Raw genomic sequence first — 19,205 nt, forward strand, 5'->3', positions numbered from 1 at the left:
CCTCCTATGTGCTGGGATTGTGGCCCAGCAAGATTTCTAGCTCAGAGCCCCTCTTTTGCAGGTCTCATCTACATCCTGCTCAAGCATCTGGTGGACCGGCACAACCTGTACTTCGCTTACCTCCCGGCTAAACTGGAGAAGAGGATTCATTTTGCTGCTGTGAACCAGGCCTTAGCAGCTCCCATCCTCTGCCTCTTCTGGCTTTTCTTTTACTCCTTCCTTCGTCTGGGTAAGAGCATTCTGCTCTCGGCCCCGTGCCAGTGGCCTTTATTCCCCACATGCACACCGGCCAGTTGGGTCCCTAACTACATTCACAGCATCAGTATGGTGGAACGTGGCGCTCCTGGGTGAGGGTGGTTGGTATGGTGTTGGCAACCTGGCTACTGAGCTAGGTCAAGTGTGGCATAGCTCCAGAAATCCCCACGGAGCAGACAGCACCAGTACCAGTTCAGTGGCGGGTGGAGACTGAGCCAGAGGATATGAGCACTACAGTCACCCCTAGGGAGTCCCTGCCCTGTCTAGCCCTAGGCTCCAGAGTCTGGGGGCAGCTGTCCCAGCAATCCCACTATCAAATGACCATTTACTTGGTGTCCCAGTGTCCAAAAGCTGACTAGGGATGATTCTAGCCAGCACGTGGGTCCTATACCCATGTGCTCTTGGCTGTGAGGATACCGTTCTGGCTGTTGAAGTGAGGGGTAGAGGTGGGGGCCAGGGAGCAGTCACCCACAGTTTAGGCACCAGGCCTGGCCCCTTCCTTGACAGAGCAAACAAGACAGGCAGTCCCCTGCCTCAAGGCTGCACCTGTGTTCCCAGGTCTGACGGCCCCCTCCACTTTGTTCACCTTCCTGGTGGTGCTGCTCACCATCCTGGCATGCCTGCTCTACACTTGCTTTGGATGCTTCAAGCACCTGAGCCCCTGGAACTACAAGGTACCCACCTGGCTGCCTGCCATGCCTCAGGCAACTCTGAGGACAGCAGCGGCTTCCTCTTCTTCCTCCCTCCCCATGTGGCTGCAGTACTAGCCTTCTCTGGTTCTTCTTCGGGTGTGATGTGACTTCCGTCCCTCCCCTATTCCTGGCCCCTGGCCCCATCCCTTATTTGAGCTGCACTGGGAGTCTGGTGCCGGCTGGTCCCATTATTCTGCTGGTTACTAGTCTGTTTGTTTGGGGGACCTTTGTTCAGAGAGACCAGTTCTGTTCGTCATTGTGTCTCTGCTGTTGTCCACAGACAGAAGAATCATCAAGTGACCGAGGAAGCGAAACAGAGGCCCACGTGCCCCCATCATTCACAGTAAGCGATCTGTGTTTCTATCCCCATGGTGGCTGCCTTTTGTCCCTCTGGTTGTAAGGTCCCATCCAGAGAAGCCATAGGAATGCCCTGGCATAGTGCTAGCTGAAAAGAGAGCCCAGGTCAGGTGGCAGGCTAGTTGTGAACTAATGTCAATTGAAAGGACTCTGTAGTCAGCCAGGATGCTGCTGTACCTGCACACAGGAAGCTGCCTTGGCCACTGAGGCTTATGCTGCCCAGTGGATGCCCTTCTTTCTGTGGGCCACAGTGCCCTGCTCGCTTGCCGTCTCTCAGCCCCACTGCCTGGGGAGTTGGACCTTCAGTGCTGCTGTATCAGGATCTCACTGTGTGAGATCCTGGGACAGCTACGGGAGACAACAGACTTGTGCCCCTTTGAGTTCAGCAAATGCATAGGGCGCCTTTTCCAGAAGAGGCTGCCAAGTTGGAAAGGCCCCCTTCTTCTTCCTGGTTTTCCCTGCCTCTGTCCTCCAGGGTGCTACCTCAGGGTAGAGCGTGGCCCTTGAGCCCCAGATGGTAGAGTGGTGACTTCTGGCCATCCTAACAGGTGTGAGGGTGGGACACTGGTGACCTCCTCAGTCTTTGTCCTTCTAGCGGCTAAAGGCTCCTCTTAAGGTCTGTCCTTGGACAAACCCCTAGAAAATAGGTATTTGGTAGTGTAATTACCTGGAGACACCCTTGCCCCTGCCAGCCAGCAAGGAGAGCAGGCTGGGTGAAGCGGAAAATCCTTCAGCCTGGGTCTGGGAGGCTGCATAAGTTGCATAACTGACAGACACGTATCTCTCCAGACAGCCTGGTTCCCAAATAAGCTGAGACAGTCACTCAGAGTACAGCAGCAGGAAGGATGTTTCTCTGAGAACCAGAGGAAGTCACTCCTTTTTCTTCGTATTGTCAGGAGAACTGGGCTGTAGACTGCTTTCCATTTTGCTCTGGCTGCTGAGAAAGACACAGTTGGCTCACATAGGGTCCAGATGCCCCCAAGTGAATGCTATTTCTCTTTCTTTCCGTTTTGCTACTTCTTGATATGCATCCACTCACTGGGGGGAAATGGGGAGTGTGGGGCATGACCAGGATGTGGGGGGGTCAGACCTGCCATCTTCCAAGTAAGATCTAACTCTCGAATCTGCCAACAGCCCTATGTGCCTCGGATTCTGAACGGTTTGGCCTCCGAGAAGACGGCGTTATCCCCGCAGCAGCAGCAGACATACGGTGCCATCCGTAACATCAGTGGGACTCTTCCTGGGCAGCCTGTGGCTCAGAATCTTAGTGACAGCCTGGCCGATGCCTACCAGGAATCCTGAGCGTGGGCAAGCTGCTGGTCTGACTGGCTCAGGGCACTCAGGAGGGACTGGAGCCTAGACAGGCTCTTAAGTGCTTTCCTGTTTTCAAGCTCCTATCTCGTGAGAGGAGGGAACCAGCGGGTCATGGGGGCTCAGGCTCGTGGCTGAGGGTATATGGTAGGGCTGCTGCTCTTAAGCGCCATCTGTAGGCTGCTTTTCTGGTTCTAATGTGGGGAACACCTGCAGCTCCCTCCCTCTTGTGGTCGTATGAGGATATGCACATTTCTTCCTCCACCCACTGCAAGGTGGGATGATGTCCCCAGTGATTCATAGTCATGATCGTGTGTTGGAATTTTGCCCTCAGACTGATGAGGTTTAGAGATTACCGATTGATGGGGAGATGTGTCCAGGAAAGCCCGGGAATGCTGCTTAGCCTTCTGCGAGCGGATGCATAGCTAATGACCAGTGACCCTGCAGCAGTTGGGTCAGAGACAGAGCCCATGGTGGGGGGGTCTTACATTGCTTCCCAAGCCTGCAGCCCCTTCTCAGGGAAAAGTGGATGGCTGTAGGGACCAGGAAGCATCTTGTCCTTGCTGCCAGCAGCAGGGCAGCATGCGCCTGCCCACTGGCTATGTGACCACCTCCGTACCTGCTGTACCTCTGGGTTTTTGTATCATGTTGCCTGAGATCCTGTGACTGGGGTCAGCCTGAAGTAGGCAGGGACACTGAGAACCATTATTAAAGTGGCCACTCGGTTGGTGGTAAGATCCCACTCCTCATGCCTCTTCCAGGTTCATGTGTGGCTTTCCATGTCCATGCAGGCTTCATCTAGCCTCTACGTGATGTGTCTGCTCTGTCCAAGATGGGAGGGGTGTTGTCAAGGGTACCCTGGAATGATGGGAAGACAGACTGGCAGACACAGAGAAGAGGGTGGCCCTCCATTTCTTCTGTTTTGAGCAGCTTTTTTTTTTCTAGAGTGGAATCTGGGATTGGGCTATAGGGGACAGGTGGAGGCCCAGGGCCCACATGGAGAAGAGGTGTGGCAAGACACACATGGGGGTGGATGGGACTTAGTTGTCCAAGTTTGGGTGAAGGTGTGGGCTCGGGAAGAGCTGTGGTAGATCAGAAACCGACCACTTGGGCCTGCCTCAGTTCCTTACCACAGGGACCAGGCAGGATCTGCCCATCCCTTTTTCTGGTGGCCCTTGCCTATCAGGGCCCTTTCACTTGAGCCAGCCGGCCACACTCCCTTTTCTCCAGGGACTTGATCTCTATAAGTGTCTGGATGGTGCCAGCGCTACTCTGGGGGCTGCTTGGTTTAGGGTGGCCCTGGTCAGTGGTTATTTCCAGCTGTCTTTGCTTCCTTTACTAGTTTCACATGGCCTAGTAGGCACAAAAGTACACAGGCAGAAGTGTGAGCTCACCTCTGGGAGGAGGGCCCCATGTGGGTTGGAGTAGAGGATTTGTTTGTAAAATCATTTGTCACCAAGGCCATATTGCTTAATACAGATCTGTAGCACGCCAGGTAAATTTTAGGAAAGATGCCATAGGTGTCAACAGCAGGTGTCACAGACAGGTGTGAGAGACAGGTTTCACAGACAAGTGTCACAGACAGGTGTGAGAGACAGGTGTCACAGACAAGTGTCACAGATAGGTGTGAGAGACAGGTGTGAGAGACAGGTTTCACAGACAAGTGTCACAGACAGGTGTGAGAGACAAATGTCAAAGACAGGTGTGAGAGACAGGTGTCATAGACAAGTGTCACAGACAGGTGTGAGAGACAGGTGTCATAGACAAGTGTCACAGACAGGTGTGAGAGACAGGTGTCACAGACAAGTGTCACAGACAGGTGTGAGAGACAGGTGTGTCACAGACAAGTGTCACAGATAGGTGTGAGAGACAGGTGTCAGACAAGTGTCACAGACAGGTGTGAGAGACAGGTGCCATAGACAAGTGTCACAGACAGGTGTGAGAGACAGGTGTCACAGACAAGTGTCACAGACAGGTGTGAGAGACAGGTTTCACAGACGAGTGTCACAGACAGGTGTGAGAGACAAGTGTCACAGACAGGTGTGAGAGACAGGTGTCACAGATGAGTGTCACAGACAGGTGTCATAGACAAGTGTCACAGACAGGTGTGAGAGACAGGTGTCACAGACGAGTGTCACAGACAGGTGTCATAGACAAGTGTCACAGACAGGTGTGAGAGACAGGTTTCACAGACAAGTGTCACAGACAGGTGTGAGAGACAGATGATGAAGTGAACTCTGTCTAGACAAGCTTTATTAGGAGTGCTGTGACCTACAAGGGGGTCTTAAGGGGAAGGAGCAAGGAAGAGAGGCTCTGAGGGTGTGGGACAAAGGGAGTTCTTAGCAAGTGGGGAAGGCTCCACACCTGGTGATCCATCTTACCTGCTAGGAGTCAGGGGGCCAGGAAGGCACTAGGTAAGCATGAAATCACAATTCAAAGTTGCCTTGGGTCTAGGGAGCAGCAGTTGCTTGCCCACAGCTGTGAGGTGGAGGGGAGACTTTGAGGACGGAGCAGTTGTTAGCTCTCCTTCTCCCTTTTATAGCATGAGTAATAAAAACCCAAAGACAGATATTGGGGTTCAAGTTGAAGATCAGAAAAGCAAAGCAGCCAACCACTAAGAGTTCTTACCTCCACCAAGGCTGGGTGATCCTGTCCTCAGCCTGACTGCAGACTGAGACCCAGAGCTCCTGTCTCCTCCTGTCTTATATTCCACTGGGATTAAAGGCGTGCACCACCACTTCCTGGCCTCTATGGCTGACTAGTGTGGCTGCTGGGATTAAAGACATGTGCCTCCACTGCCTGGCCTGTATCACTGATTAGTATGGCTACTTTGCACTCTGATCCTCAGACAAACTTTATTTATTAAAGCACAAACAAAATATCACCATACACTCCTCTGGGGGAGGCATGGCTATATCTTCCCAGAGCTGGGACAGTTGGGGGCACCAGACTCTTAAAGTGGCCACATGTTTTAAGGTCTGTGACCTAACATGGGGTGGTGAGATGTGGAGGAGCGCACCCAGGCTCCCAGAGCCTTCAGGGCACAAAATCTTAAGCTCTTTCTTTCGAAAGGGGACGTCTTTCTTAAGGGAGCCAGGGGAGGTGCCAGGGCGGCTGCTGAGGCTGTGGTTGATCCCCGAGGGCATCACTGCAGCTCAGCTAGGGACACGAACTTGCGGATGTCCTGGGCCAGAAGCTTGGGCTCTTCAAAGGCAGCAAAGTGGCCCCCACGCTCCATGTAGGAGTAGGAGATGAGCTTGGGGTACTTGACCTTCACCCACTTTTCTGGAGCATGCAGCAGCTCACAAGGGAAGGCAGCATAGCCAGTGGGCACCAAGACCTTCATCCTGTGGGGAAGAGGGGTTGCTGGGGATTAAGGCTGCTCTCATGTCCCATGGGCAAGACCAGGACCTCAGGGCTGAGGGAGGCCATGTGGACCCATAATGACAAGGACAGACTCAGGAATCAGCCATTCACTACAGCCTCTGCTTCTACTTACTAAGGATGCTGTCTGCCTGGGACGACCATGTAACAGGTCATGTGAGCCTCTAAATACCCCCTTTGCGAGTCTTTTTCCTCACTGTCACCTGAGGGTCTGCATATATACCTTGCAAACTGCAATACCTCTGTCCCAGCAGAGTAGGATCCAGGGAACATCAGGATCCCAAGAACATCTGCTGTCTTTCTTATCTCACCATCTTGCCTTCTATGGATTAAAGGCTAAGTGGTTACCAGCCCCAGCCCCAGAGTCCCCTCTCCCTGCTCAGCCAGGCTTACCCTTCATGCCTATGGACCATGACACCCTGGCCCAGGTTCTCCTTGTAGTAGCGCTGGGAGGAGACAATGGTTCCTGTTGTCCAGTAGATCATGATGTTGGTCAGCAGATCTTCCAGGGAGAACTTCCTGGGAAAGCACGCAGGATGCCCAGGTCAGTGGCAGGGTCCTTGCCTATCTGACTTCCCTCAAATGACCAGTGTCATTTTTTTCCATAGGTCCTGCTTCTAGGTGGATAGCTAATGCAGAGTGCAGACCATGGCAATCAAGTTATAAGTTTCTCACCTGTCTCACCACCAGGTGGCACCTGTGCACCCAGGGGCTTTGAGCCCAGGGGTGCACACCACAGCTTCTACCTCCTCCATCCTCCTGGGTTTTTCAGGTTGCCGCTAGCACTGCCCACCCTCCAGTGACCATTCTCCCGCCCCCAGTTCAAGATTCCGGGTTTCTCCAAATTAATTTCCCTCTCTCAGGATGCTAAGGGATTTGAAACTCCTGGCAGCAGGAAGAGGCTGGTCTCCTGGGTATTCCTCAGGAGCCAGCACACAAAGTGGTTTGAGATGATGAACCAAGAGTCAAGGGACCCAGGTACTAGTCTTGGCCCTGGTACTAAAGAGCCCTGGGGCTGCAATTGTTTGCTATGCCCACGTCTCAGTTTGTCCTTTGGTAAAAGTAGAATGAGTAATACTTGGAAGATGTGAGGGACATCAAGTAAAGCATATAGAAAACATGGGTCCCTTACTTTGATTGCATGCCAATCAGTGTGATGATTCGGATAGGAGGTGCCTCACAAAAGGTCCAGAAACTGATATAAGGCTTTGGGGGGGCTGGAGAGATGGCTCAGTGGTTAAGAGCATTGCCTGCTCTTCCAAAGGTCCTGAGTTCAATTCCCAGTAACCACATGGTGGCTCACAACCATCTGTAATGAGATCTGGTGCCCTCTTCTGGCCTGCAGACGTACACACAGACAAAACATTGTATACATAATAAATAAATAAATAAATATTTAAAAAAAAAAAAAAAAAAAAAGGCTTTGGGGAAGTGATTGGATCCTGAGGGCTCTGACCTCATGAATAGACAGCTCTATAGATGGCTTTCCAATTTGATAACATTTGGGAGGTGATAGTCAAGAGGAGTCTGGCTGAAGCCTGCAGGGTACTGGGGGCCTGTTCTTAGCTGGTCTGCTCTGTGGCTCTGCCTTGCCTGTCTGCCCTGATGCTCTGCCTCACTGTCGACCCAGAAACAAGATACCACAGCTGGAATCTCCGAAATCATGAGCCACAACGAACTCCCTTCCTTTTGAGTTCACTGTCCCTTAGTAGAGGAGAGGAAAGACAAGGACTTGGGGACATGTTTTGTCTGGGTTGGGTACCAGTCAGGGAAGACATCTCTAGGAGGTGATCTTGACACCTTGATCTTGTCAAGACCTTGATTGTGTCTTGAAAGAAGAACAAAATGGTGGGAGGGTGTGCAGACAGGTTAGCTTGGCAAACACCACAGGGCTGGAGGTGGGGGTAACCCGAGAGCCCAAACCTTACCTCCTTGGGGATCAGGTTCTGTACAGGAAAGGAGGGAGACAACAAGGGGAAGCCTATACTCCCAGGAGCTTGGAGCTCAATGAGGGGCTGGCGAATTCCGGTTGTCACTGAAGGATGTAGCCTTTTGCAGGGTCACAACCCCAGAGATTCCCAGGAGCTTCCTGGAGAGCCCCTGCTCTGGTCTTAGGCTGACCACTGTGGATGCTGCCACTGCTCCCAGGATGTTCCCTGACCTTAGAGCCTTAACCCTGTGGTTTTCTGCTGTTCAGTCTTCCAGTGGTCCAAAGCCCCCGTGTGTTCTCCCTGCCCCTCCGGAAAACCCAATCCTAGCTACTGCCACTTTTGAAGTTCCCAAACTGGTTCTTCCTAGCAGGCTGGTACCCACCCTTCCGCCTTTCTTGCTACCCTCTCTGAGGATATCTTGGCCGACCAGATAGCTGTGTTAGCAATCTGTCTTGGTTTCTAGGTCTTTTCTGGGCTTCCCCATCTGCCTTGTTGGCCCCACACTGTCAGTCATCTCCCTGGACTGTTCACATACAGTCTAGGGGCTCACGATACCGCTAGGTTCCTCTTGTTCCCAACCTGGCCAACATCCATACTCTGGCCACTTGCCCGCAACCTCCTCTGAAACCTTTCTCAATCCTGTATTCAGAAACTGTCTCTGCTGCCCAGACCCAGAGAAAGGGGCCTCTTACTGGGTTTTGTCTCCCCAGTCTTCCTGCCTGTTTGTTTCTCCTTTCCCTTTTCTCCCTTCTTTGTGGTTAACAAAACTTTGTAGCTTCCCTGGGTGCTGTCCTTCAGATTTTTTCTATGTAGGTTGAACTTGGCTCTAAAGACCCCTCACCTGAGCTCTACATGTCTGGGTCCAAGCCCTGCCCCTCCCTCCACACAACCATGCCAAGAATGATCTTACTGTCTATGCTGAGACGGACCATTTGGCATTCATGCCAGTACACACACGAATGCACAAACACCCATCTACCTAGTCACAGTTTTCAGGGGCCTGCACATTCACACCTATGCACACGCACACATATATGCATAGTGGTTAAGGGCTTATACACTCACATACCTGTGCTTACTAATATACTGACACACTCAGAGTTGTACACTCACCTGTGTAACATGCATATACACACCTGTGTTGGCTTTTAGGCATGCATACTCATAGCCTCACACACGTGCATGAACACTCTCATATGCAAGCATGTGTGTTTACATGAAAAAGGCTCGGGGGTCCTCCCAGTCCTACCTACAGGGTCCTCCCTCTTATTCTCCACTCTCTAGCTGGAGATGTGCCATTTCTGGGCATTGATATCTGGTCCAGAAACCCTGGTTCTGTGTCTTCCTTGTTCCCTCAACCTCAGCTGCCCTGGCTCTCTCTTCCCATGGTGCCTGTCCCTGCTCCTGGCACCTGGACCACAATGCCCAGGCTGCTCTCCCTACCTGGCCCTCAGCTCAGCTCCAAGTCAGGATTTAGCTTATTATCAGCAGCTATGGACTGAGAGCAACCCTAGGAGGAGTTTGCTGCTTTCTGCGAGTTCCCACGCCCTTTTGCCCAATGATCTTTCCGTTCTCTGAAGCATGCTCTGATTTACCTCTGCCTGCTTTTGCTAATGGAGTAGGGCAGGGACATCCTGGAGTGTTGAGGGCTAAGGGGGCACTACAGAAATATTTCTATGAAATGGAAAATAATGAGATTTTAGGTGATGAGAAGCTTCCTTGCGGGGAAGACTACCCCGAGATTAAATCAAATATGTGTCTCCTGTGGACTGGAGCTCTGCCAGGAGCTCTCTGTCTTCTGCCTGATCACAGCTGCTCATCTACCACACCGGCCACTTCCAGACTCGGTGTGAGTCTTCTTCCTGCCACAACTACCTGTCTGTCATTGCTCAGAGATCTGGGCTGCTCATGCCAGGCCAGAGACTGAAGGGGGCTGCAGGCATGATCGCAAGGAGCATACCAAGTCCCTTGCCAGGGAGCCAGGGGCGTTCCCTCAGTCAGGATTCTTGCTGAGTGTGCTCTGTGGGAGACAGACTCAGGGCGAGGACTTGTTGGGGCTCTTGGTGACCTGCCCAGAGGAACGGATTGGTGAGCTGTCCTTGACGGATCTGCTCAAGTCACTGGACAAGTCCAAACTCAACTTGGGTTTAAATTGCCTTTCTCTCTGCCTCAGTTCCCTTCTTCCGCCCAGGAGAATCTTAGTGATCTTCAGTGAGGCATACATCCTGGCACTTCCCCTTGAGACAAAGCAGATGTCTCCTCTGGTCCTGCGCAGCCCTCCGCCCACAGGCTTGTTCTCCTACCATCCGTTTCTTTCTTTTTCAAGACAGGGTTTCTCTGTGTAGCCTTGACTGTCCTGGAACTCGCTGTGTAGACCAGGCTGACCTCGAACTCACAGAGATCCTCCTGCCTCTGCCTCCCAAGTGCTGGGATTAAAGGTGTGTGCCAGCACCACCCGGCTCCCATCCATTTCTTGAAGACTCACTGTATCAGGCTGCTGTGGTGCCAAGGTGAGGGTGGGGACAGAACAGTGTTTTTGTCCCCGGGCAGATCCCATCCCATTTCATTTTCTCTTCCTGCCCACAGCTCTGGGGTGGGCGCTTGGTGTGTCACTGAACAAGGAAAGAAAGGCGTAGACCCTGGGGGCTGGGGACCAGAGTGAAATCCTGCACCAGGCTAAGGAACAGGACTAAAATCTGATGCATGTTGCAACTTCAAGAACTCTGGAGATGGAATGGCTCCCCAGGCTTTTCCACAGCCTCTCTTCATTGGCCCCCACAGAATCTGTGGAGGCTCTGGGTGAGAGACCCTGCTATTCTGTAATAAGGGTTGCTCACTGTCCTGGAGACTCCTTGCCTGTAGGGGGAGCTGCTGAGTTCTGAGTCCTCTGTGTCACTAACCTATTGAACTAGACACTTGTCCTGTGGGTGTCTCCACCTCTCCGTCCTCCACACAGGGTCTCTCTGGTTACAGTGGGGTGGTAGGATGTGTAGGGGAGCTTGCTAGTCCTCTATAGAGGGCCTCGATCAGGGATGAATGATGGGCAGGGAGAGGCAGAGCCTCGGGACTGGGTCCTTGCAGCAGAGCCATGGGGCCTCACCTCTCCAGGCCTCCGTCCTCCAGGTCACGGTATTCTGGCTTGGTCCAGGTGGAGAACTTTTCTAAGATGTAGGCAGCCAGGCCCACGGGCGAGTCGTTCAGAGCACAGCCTGGGTGGGAAAGAGCAAGGGAGGAATTCGAGCCTGGCCCCAGAGAGTATGACTCCAGGACAGAGGTGTGTGGCTGGGTCAGCGTTGTAATAGGCAGAAGCCCTGTCTCCAGCACAGCCCTGCCACATGTCCCACATCTGGGGCCTCTGGGGCCCTTGTGACGTCATCTGGTGAGTGGGTCCAATCCCCCCATGATCTCCTGGACTGGGTTTCTTAAGGTCCAAGAGAGAACTCTCTCTCTCTGTCTCTGTCTCTTTGTCTCTCTCTCACATACACATGCACACACACACACGGGTTCACACACACATACACACAAGCAAACACATGCATACATGCATTTTCTATGGTACTGAGCCTTGAACCCAGGGCTTCACAAGTGCTCAAAAGCTCCGCCATTCACCCAAATTACAATGCCGTTTCTAAAAAGATGAGAATTTGATACTTAAAATGAAAAACAGGAAATATGGCTTAGTGGTTAAGAGCTCTTGCAGAGGACCTGGGTTCAGTTCCCAGAACCCACATGGCAGCTCACATCTGCCTGTTACTCCATTTCCAGGGGACTGAATACCCTTTTCTGACCTCTGAGGACTCCTACACACACGGTGCACATGTATACACTCAGGCATGTATACATACATGCTGCATACATGCACACACAAAAGAAAGATAGAAGGAAAAGAAAAGAAGAGAAACAATCTAAAAGTACCTAAGAGGAAAAATCAGTTATAAATATTGATACATGACTGACACCAAATAACATTCCAGAGATTAAAACTCTAGGGCCCTGGGGTGGAGCTCAGTGGTATGATACCTGCTCAAGACTCTTCATAGAGCCTTAGCACCAAACCAACCAGACAAAACCAAAATAATAGACTCTGAACAAACAACCAGCAAAAGCCCCAGACCCAACCAAACACAAGGCTTTGACCATAGCAAGTGTTAGTATCTGGAATGTTCTGTTGCCGTAGGAACTGTGAGATGCCCAAAAATGGGTCCAACAATTCCCAGGTGTCTTTAAGTGAACCAGGGGAACATCCAGAGAGTCCTCCACTCCTTTAGGGTGGTAATTTTCAACCTTCCTAGTGCTGCAACTCCTTAATACAATTCCCCATGCTGTGGTGCCCCCAACCATAAAATTATTTGTGTTGCACTCCTTAACTGCAATTTTGCTACTGTCATGAACTGTAATGTAAATATTTTTTGGAGACAGAGGTTTGTCGAAGGGGCCACAACCCACAGACTGAGAGCCGCTGCTTTAAGGGTTCCATCTACCCTTGTTATTAATCACTTCATGGCTCCATAGATTACAGAAAAGCCAGAGCAGGGCAAATGATTCTTGTCTGTAGAGACGGATGAAGGCATTTTCTTGGGATCTTTATTTACCACTCTGTAGACGAGCTTTGCAGTCCTTAAAAAACTGGTTTGTAAGCTGGGCAGTGTTGGCACACACATTTAATCACCCAGGAGGCAGGGGCAGGCCTCTGTGAGCCTCGAGGTGAGCCTCGTCTACAGAGTGAGTTCCAGGACAGTCAGGGCTACCCAGAGAAACTTTGTCTTGATAAACCAAAAAGGAAAGAAAGAAAACTGGTTTGTGCTCCGACCTGCCTTTGCTGATAACACTTTACTGATTTCCTGTGAATAAAATGAGTTAGATGTACTGGGACCTGCTCATTGATACTGGTAAAACTGCCAGATTTTCAAGTTTTTTGTTTTGTTTGTTTTTTTCCTGGCAGGGTTTCTTGTAACAGCCTTGGCTGGCCTGGAACTCATTCCGAAGATCAGGCTGACCTAGAACTTAAAAAGATCCACCTGCCTCTGAAGGGCAGTGCACCACCACTGCCTGGCAAGTAGGTTTTAAAACAAGCTGTCTGTAAATAGAACCAGGGGACAGGAATGGTTGCTAGCCCTCCTCTCAGAGTTGACTGAGACTTCTAGTCCCTGGGGCACCCATAGCTGTTGAACCCTTAGACTTCTGCCCCTAGCCCTTTCTCTTTACTCCTTGTAGAGGACTAAAAATCAGGCTGGGGATGAGCAATCTCAGCCCCTTGAGCACACGATGAATTACATTAGTGGAGGTGTTTGGATTATTCTGGGAATCTGGAAAGCATGTGGGACCTTGGGAACCCGCCTCCATAGAGAATGCAGTCTCTGCTCTGAGGTCCTTGCTTTCGTTCTGTGAACACTGCTCCTAGGAGGAACCGGTTTCCCTCTCCTAAGTGTACTTACCCACGGTGTCTGGCTTGGTGGCCTGGATGTGTAGGTAACCACTCTCCCTCACGATGCTGTTGAAAACCTTCTCCTTGAAGGGGTATAGGAGCTCGATATCCCTCTCAGTGTAGCCAAGAAATCTCCCGAAGCTCTGGCCCAGGAGTGGGGTCAGGTTGTAGATATTTTTTGTCATGAAAGCTATATTCAGGTGTAGGCCTTTCACGTGGCTGTGGACCGAGAAATGGGCACAGGTGATTTTGCCTGCTATGAAGGCCTTGGAGAGGAGATGGAGGAGGACAGGGACAGGCCACAGAACTGGAGAGCACAAGCCGGCCTCCTTCATCAGTCTGTCCCAGTGGGAATGCATGGACTTGGAGGTGAGGGGCGAGAAAGGACAGTTTCTAGAGAGTTCTGACCAGGGAAACTTTAGAGTCTGCCAACCATGAAGGTCAACCAGGTGTGTCCAGCTTGCAGCCCGTGGACCACGTGTGTAACAGGAAAGGTATGAATGCCACTCAGTACACTGTGGTTAGCCTGGGTGCCTATCAAGGGCCACCACTCTCGTGTTACCCCCGGAGGAGGGTGGGACCAGTATATTCCATTCTTAGATATCCCTCTTCGGTACCACGGAGGACTTGGCTTAGAGGGAGCTCCCAGTCTCCCTCTGAGGAGGGCCTAGGGTGAACAGCCCTGTGTCCTGTGTGGAGGGTGTACACACAGATCCTGGCGAGGCTGTACCATGCCTGAATGACTACATCGACTCACTTGGGAACCATCTGGGCCATGTTGGTGCAGATGAGGGACCCCCAGTCCCCGCCTTGAATGTAGAATTTCTGGAAGCCCAGCCGCGACATCAGCTTGTAGAAGATCCTGGCAGTGGCCACCGAATCGAAGCCTGAGTGTGAAGGGCCCAGACAGGGGAGTCATGAGGATACCTTCAGAACACTCGGGTGCCTGCGAAGTGCCCTAGACCAGCCTCCCTCCAAGCTGAGGAAACAGAGGCCCACAGAAAGCTAGAAGGAATCTTAGAGCTGCAAGGACACTTTCCCCGGACACAGGGAAAGGGTGAGAGCTGCCTTCCTCAGGATAGGGCAGTGATTCAGTAGCTGCCACTCTGCCAGGCAGGAAGGTGTGTGCAGAGCTTGGCTAGTCACTGTAGGTTGCAGGATACCCTGCACACGGACTTTATTAGCCATGTTGGCCTAGAGCAGGGCATGGCCCAGGGATGGAGCTGCCCCTGAGCAGCAAATGCATGAGTCCACGCCTGAGCAGTGCTAGGCAGCCACATCTGTCCCCTTGGCTCATGCCACTAAAGAACTGGCCATGTAGAACCTAAAATGTCTGTCAGACTCTCTAGATTCCCTGCTTCATCTTAGAAGGAGAACATCATGGCATCTTGGCTACATGAGCCACAGTCTGGCATGTGCCACCCTCCAGCACCCTGTACCTTTCTTGCTAGATGCCTCTGAGAAGCCATAGCCAGGAATGGAGGGGCAGATGACTTCAAACACGTGCTCGTCACTCAGGCCGTGGGCCTTGGGGTCAGTCAGCAGCGGGATGATCTTGTAGAACTCATAGAAGGAGCCGGGCCAGCCGTGCACCATCAGCAAGGGCTTTGGGGTGCGGCCTGAGGGCAGCTGGGGAGGCTTCACGTGGATGAAGTGGATGTCCAGCCCTAGGGAAGAGCACAGTCGGGGTGAAGGAAGGAGGGGCCTGCTGCAGTGCAGGCTCCTGGGCACTGAGGCCACCAAATAGCTGTAGATGGTACAGAGAACCACAAACCCAGGCCCGCAGAGCATCCTGCAAACACCAGGCCCAGCATAGGCTGCCAATCCTACCAGATCACACAGGATTGTCTTAGCCCACTACTGTCCAACGTGAACCGAAGGCCAGGACTGTTCTTTTTGAGCATTTGTACCCTGAGCAGGCTTTGTGCTGCAACACTCTAGTAACCATGGTTACTAGGTAGCCAGCGAGTGGAAGTTGCGTTTCCTAGCTTGCCACCACTGAAAGCGAAATACTGCCTAGTGCCATCCTGGGCATTGCCTGACCTGCTTCCTCCTCCTCCACGGGCCACTGACGTCAGGTTCTGTCTATTTTACCCCAAGAGGTGTGAACTTGAAAAGTTTGCACAGTGGCTCTGGTTTTTCTTAAGTGTTTCCATATCTGATTGCCTTTAGGGTTTGCGAGAGCTGCTGTGAATTTTTGACTTGGCGGGATGGAGAATTGTCTAGGAGACAAGTCTCTGGGCAAATCCGTGAGGGATGGTTTAGATTAGCTTCAGGTGGGAAGACCCATCATTAATTGGGCAGCACCAGCCCCCGGACTAGGTTACTGGACTGAATGTAAAGAAGAAAGTCAGCTGAGCACAAGAATTCATTGCTCTGTGCTCCTGACTGCAGCAGCAGGGGACTGGCTTCTTCATGCTCCTCCCACCATGACATCATCATGATGGCCTGCACCCTTGAAGTATTAGCTGAAACAAACCCTTCTTTTCTTAAGCTTGTGTGTGTGTGTGTGTGTGTGTGTGTGTGTGTATACAAGTGTGTGAGTGTGTGCGCATGTGTGCTGAGGCCAGGGAGGACATCAGAAGTCCTTCTGTAATACTCTGCTTTATTCCTTTAAGACAGGGTCTACCACTGAACTTGAAACATGTTATTTTGTTTGGGCTGGGAGCCCCCAAGGATCTCCACCTCCTGACCCCACATGTCTGGGGTTACAGCTGTGATCTTTATTGCCAACTTGGTTGGCTTGGGGATCACATGGGAGATCCATGTGAGGGTGTTTCCACAGAGGCTTGAGAAGTGAGAAGACCCACCCTGAATATGGGCATCGTGGGATGGCCGAAAAACAATATGGAAGACAGGAAAATGAGGAGCTCCCATTCCTTTCTGTTTCCAGTATGACATCACTTCCTTGCTGCAGGGGCTTCCCTGCCACGATGGACTGTACCCTCAAACCACGAGGAAAACAAACCAGTGATACTTCACTTGTCTTTGTCAGGTTTTATGTTGAGCACTGAGGACAATAACAATTCAACTGGGTCACTCGTCTCACACAGGAAGGCTTCCCCTGTGACTCACACACCCCTAGGCCCGGCTGGGCTTCTGCAAACTCACCTTCAATCTTGGTCTTGAAGTGAGGGTACTGGTTGAGGATCTCCACCTGCTTCCTCCAGTCAAACTCGTTCCTCCAGTAGGACACCACTTTCTTCAGGTAGCTGGCGTTGAAGCCATAGTGGAAGCGACTACCCTCCAAAGGTGGGGATGCCCGGAACCTATCGATCCTGTGGTGTAAGTCCTGCAGTGAAGAAGTCAGGGTGGGTGGGCAGAGGCAGGAGAGAGCTGTGTCCACAACTCAGAGTGAACCCCGCGGCCACAGATGAATACTGTGGAGGGGCCACACAGGACCCATGGGTGTCACTGGATCCCTGAGAGGCTTATGGGTTCTCCCTGTGGACTTAAAATTCCCTTTCTCTATTGGTGGGATGGGAGGTATAGGGAGACTGGAAGACTGCTCAGGCCACACATGATCCGTTCTCCCTCCAGCTCCTTCCAGTCATGTTTACATTCCTTAGGTGTGTCAACAATACTCTGGTTTCTTTTTTTTTTTTGAGGCAGGGTTTCTCTTTAGCCTTGGCTGTATCGGACACACACTCTAGACCAGGCTGGCCTTGAACTCGTAGAGATCCGCCTGCCTCTGTCTCCCAAGTGCTGGGATTAAACACGTGCACCACCACTGCCCAGCTCCAATACTTGCTTTTAATTCACCAAGCCTTCTGTAGAGCAGGCATTTTGTCAAGAGCCACAGAACAAAATTACTAGGCTTTGCAAGATGCAGGTTCTCCCTGCAGCAAAGGAGATGCCACTGATAACCCCTGCATGAGCAATAAGGCCATGGCCACAGATGGCCTCCACATGAGCAGTGACGCATTTGCCACAGATGAACCCTGCATGAACAGAGAGGCCATGGCCACAGATGACCCCCACATCAGCAGCCAGGCCATGGCTCAGATGACCCACACATGAGCAGTGAGGCCGTGGCCACAGATGACCCCCGCATGGTCAATGAGGCCGTGCTCCATCCAGCTTACATCCATGACTGAAGCTCAAATGTCATACAATCATTGCATACCTCCAATTTCTAGGGTTTTTTTTTGCCTTTTGTTCACACTGATTTCAAGATTACAAAAGTCATTCTTGACAGTGGCCAGTGCAGGAAAAGGTCACAGGCTACATCTGGCCTGTGAGCCATGATGTGCCAACACCTGCTAACAGTTGAACAACTCACCCTAACCCAGGGAGATAAAATGGACTGTCGAGGAGACAAGTCCTGGGTGTGAATCAGGCTAACAATCTAGCAGTCCATCTGGGCATGCTCATTTCAGGTCATGGAAGAGCTCAGGCATTACCAGAGACTTCCCCAGGGCCCTGGCCTTTCCCAGACAGGCTTGCACACTTCAAAGCCCAGCTTCTGCCCTCAGCCTCCTAGTTCTTGGTCCCTTTCTCCTTGGAACTTTGGTGATCTTTAGTCACTGCATCTGATGATGCTGATTCTTACTGATCTGTGTGTCTCCAAATCTTAACACCATGTATTCCTTACTCATCCGCCGAGGCTGAGTGTGTGCGTGAAGCTGTATGGGGGAAGGGGGCATGTCTGTCTTCTCCTATGCATTTCATAGAGCGCCTGCACCTCATGGGTGCTCAACTACTGAGGATGGAAAAACGGATGGGCAAGACCACGTTAGACTCCCCCAGGCCCGCTCCACCCAGGCCCTTCCGGGAGGCTCTTTCCTTTGCTCTCTGTCCCTTCTGGTTTGATTATTTTGACTTTGGGGTTGTGCAGAAGTGACCTTGGAACTGCAGCTGATTTCTGACAATTCCTCTTGTTCATTCATACAGTCTCCTGGGACCCATGGCCACTTCATTTTTATCCTCTGTGAGCTGAGATAGCGAGCCCCACTGGGCAGCTTGATCAAGATCCTGACAGGCCCAGGAGTACCCAAAACACAGTAAGGGCGCACCTATGGCTAACCCCGTGATCTCCAAGCTGTTGCATTTCCAGGGGGCATCTTCTCCCTCTGTTGGTGAGATTACCACAAATAATTTGAAGCATCTTTTCACTTTTCCCTTCAAGCTATCTCAGGCTCCGTCCTTTGGGTTGGGCAAGGGGAGCTGAATGTAGAAAACTCCTGTGACCTGTGGATGAGACGACTCCCTGGCAGTCTTCCTGACCCACCCTGGTTCTTAGGTTAAGGCTGGGGAGTTACAGGAGAAGATAAACATCTAACTCTAACCCTAACATCTTTCTAGGGAGTAGTCTGTATCTTGCTTGAGAAGAAGGCTGGACAGATAAAGGGTCACTGAAGGTCTGTCCCCAAGTTCTTTCCCACCCCTGCCTTCATCCACATCAGAGTGGAGCCCCAACAGGGCTGGCTACCTCTTGGCTTTTGCTCCTGCCTGAGAAAGGGCGTCTCACCTCGATCTCCTCGTCTGATGTTTCCACCTTGAAAGGTCGGATGCTCTCATCTTCTCTGGTTGAGGACTTCGACCCTGGGCCCCACCAGCCATCTTCAAGTGGTAAGGTTTCCTCCTTGTCCCGGGAGACAAACCGGTAGATGATCAGGCCCAGCACCGAGGCCAGGAGGAGTTCCAGCCACATGACTCCTGTAAGATTGAATGGGATCCGTCAGCAAGAGGAGCGACCCAGCCAAAACCTCACGTCTAGCTTTGCAGAGACTAGCTACCAAAAGGGCTCTTGCCAGCGCATCCCCAGGAGAAGTTCCAGCCATAAGACTGCTATGAGACTGAATGGGAAAAGAGAAATAACAAGCTGTAGCATTAATTAAATATGACAAA

General features: G+C 51.7%; 2 protein-coding genes across 7 annotated transcripts in view; one reads left to right on the forward strand and one right to left on the reverse strand.

The window, feature by feature from the left end:
* Tmem63a (transmembrane protein 63A) overlaps nucleotides 1–3,357 on the forward strand; it is a 38,308-nt gene extending 34,951 nt beyond the window's left edge. For all 4 annotated transcript variants that reach the window (XM_075989325.1, XM_075989328.1, XM_075989326.1 and 1 more), the window contains 4 exons: nucleotides 62–229; nucleotides 814–929; nucleotides 1,228–1,290; nucleotides 2,439–3,357. In XM_075989325.1, the coding sequence (XP_075845440.1) occupies nucleotides 62–229; nucleotides 814–929; nucleotides 1,228–1,290; nucleotides 2,439–2,606 (515 nt within the window). In that variant the 3' untranslated portion in view covers nucleotides 2,607–3,357. The remainder of the gene's footprint in view (nucleotides 1–61; nucleotides 230–813; nucleotides 930–1,227; nucleotides 1,291–2,438) is intronic.
* Nucleotides 3,358–5,194: 1,837 nt separating this feature from the next.
* LOC142859071 (epoxide hydrolase 1-like) overlaps nucleotides 5,195–19,205 on the reverse strand; it is a 56,862-nt gene continuing 42,851 nt past the window's right edge. For 2 of the 3 annotated variants that reach the window (XM_075989331.1, XM_075989332.1), the window contains exons 2-9: nucleotides 18,826–19,013; nucleotides 16,467–16,647; nucleotides 14,795–15,022; nucleotides 14,113–14,242; nucleotides 13,366–13,574; nucleotides 11,031–11,139; nucleotides 6,393–6,518; nucleotides 5,195–5,962 (exon numbers count right to left, since the gene is read on the reverse strand). In XM_075989331.1, the coding sequence (XP_075845446.1) occupies nucleotides 5,761–5,962; nucleotides 6,393–6,518; nucleotides 11,031–11,139; nucleotides 13,366–13,574; nucleotides 14,113–14,242; nucleotides 14,795–15,022; nucleotides 16,467–16,647; nucleotides 18,826–19,008 (1,368 nt within the window). In that variant the 5' untranslated portion in view covers nucleotides 19,009–19,013 and the 3' untranslated portion in view covers nucleotides 5,195–5,760. The remainder of the gene's footprint in view (nucleotides 5,963–6,392; nucleotides 6,519–11,030; nucleotides 11,140–13,365; nucleotides 13,575–14,112; nucleotides 14,243–14,794; nucleotides 15,023–16,466; nucleotides 16,648–18,825; nucleotides 19,014–19,205) is intronic. The other variant, XM_075989330.1, reaches the window with a different exon arrangement.

The sequence above is a fragment of the Microtus pennsylvanicus genome, chromosome 10, assembly GCF_037038515.1.
Source record: "Microtus pennsylvanicus isolate mMicPen1 chromosome 10, mMicPen1.hap1, whole genome shotgun sequence".
Classification (NCBI taxonomy): Eukaryota; Metazoa; Chordata; class Mammalia; order Rodentia; family Cricetidae; genus Microtus; species Microtus pennsylvanicus.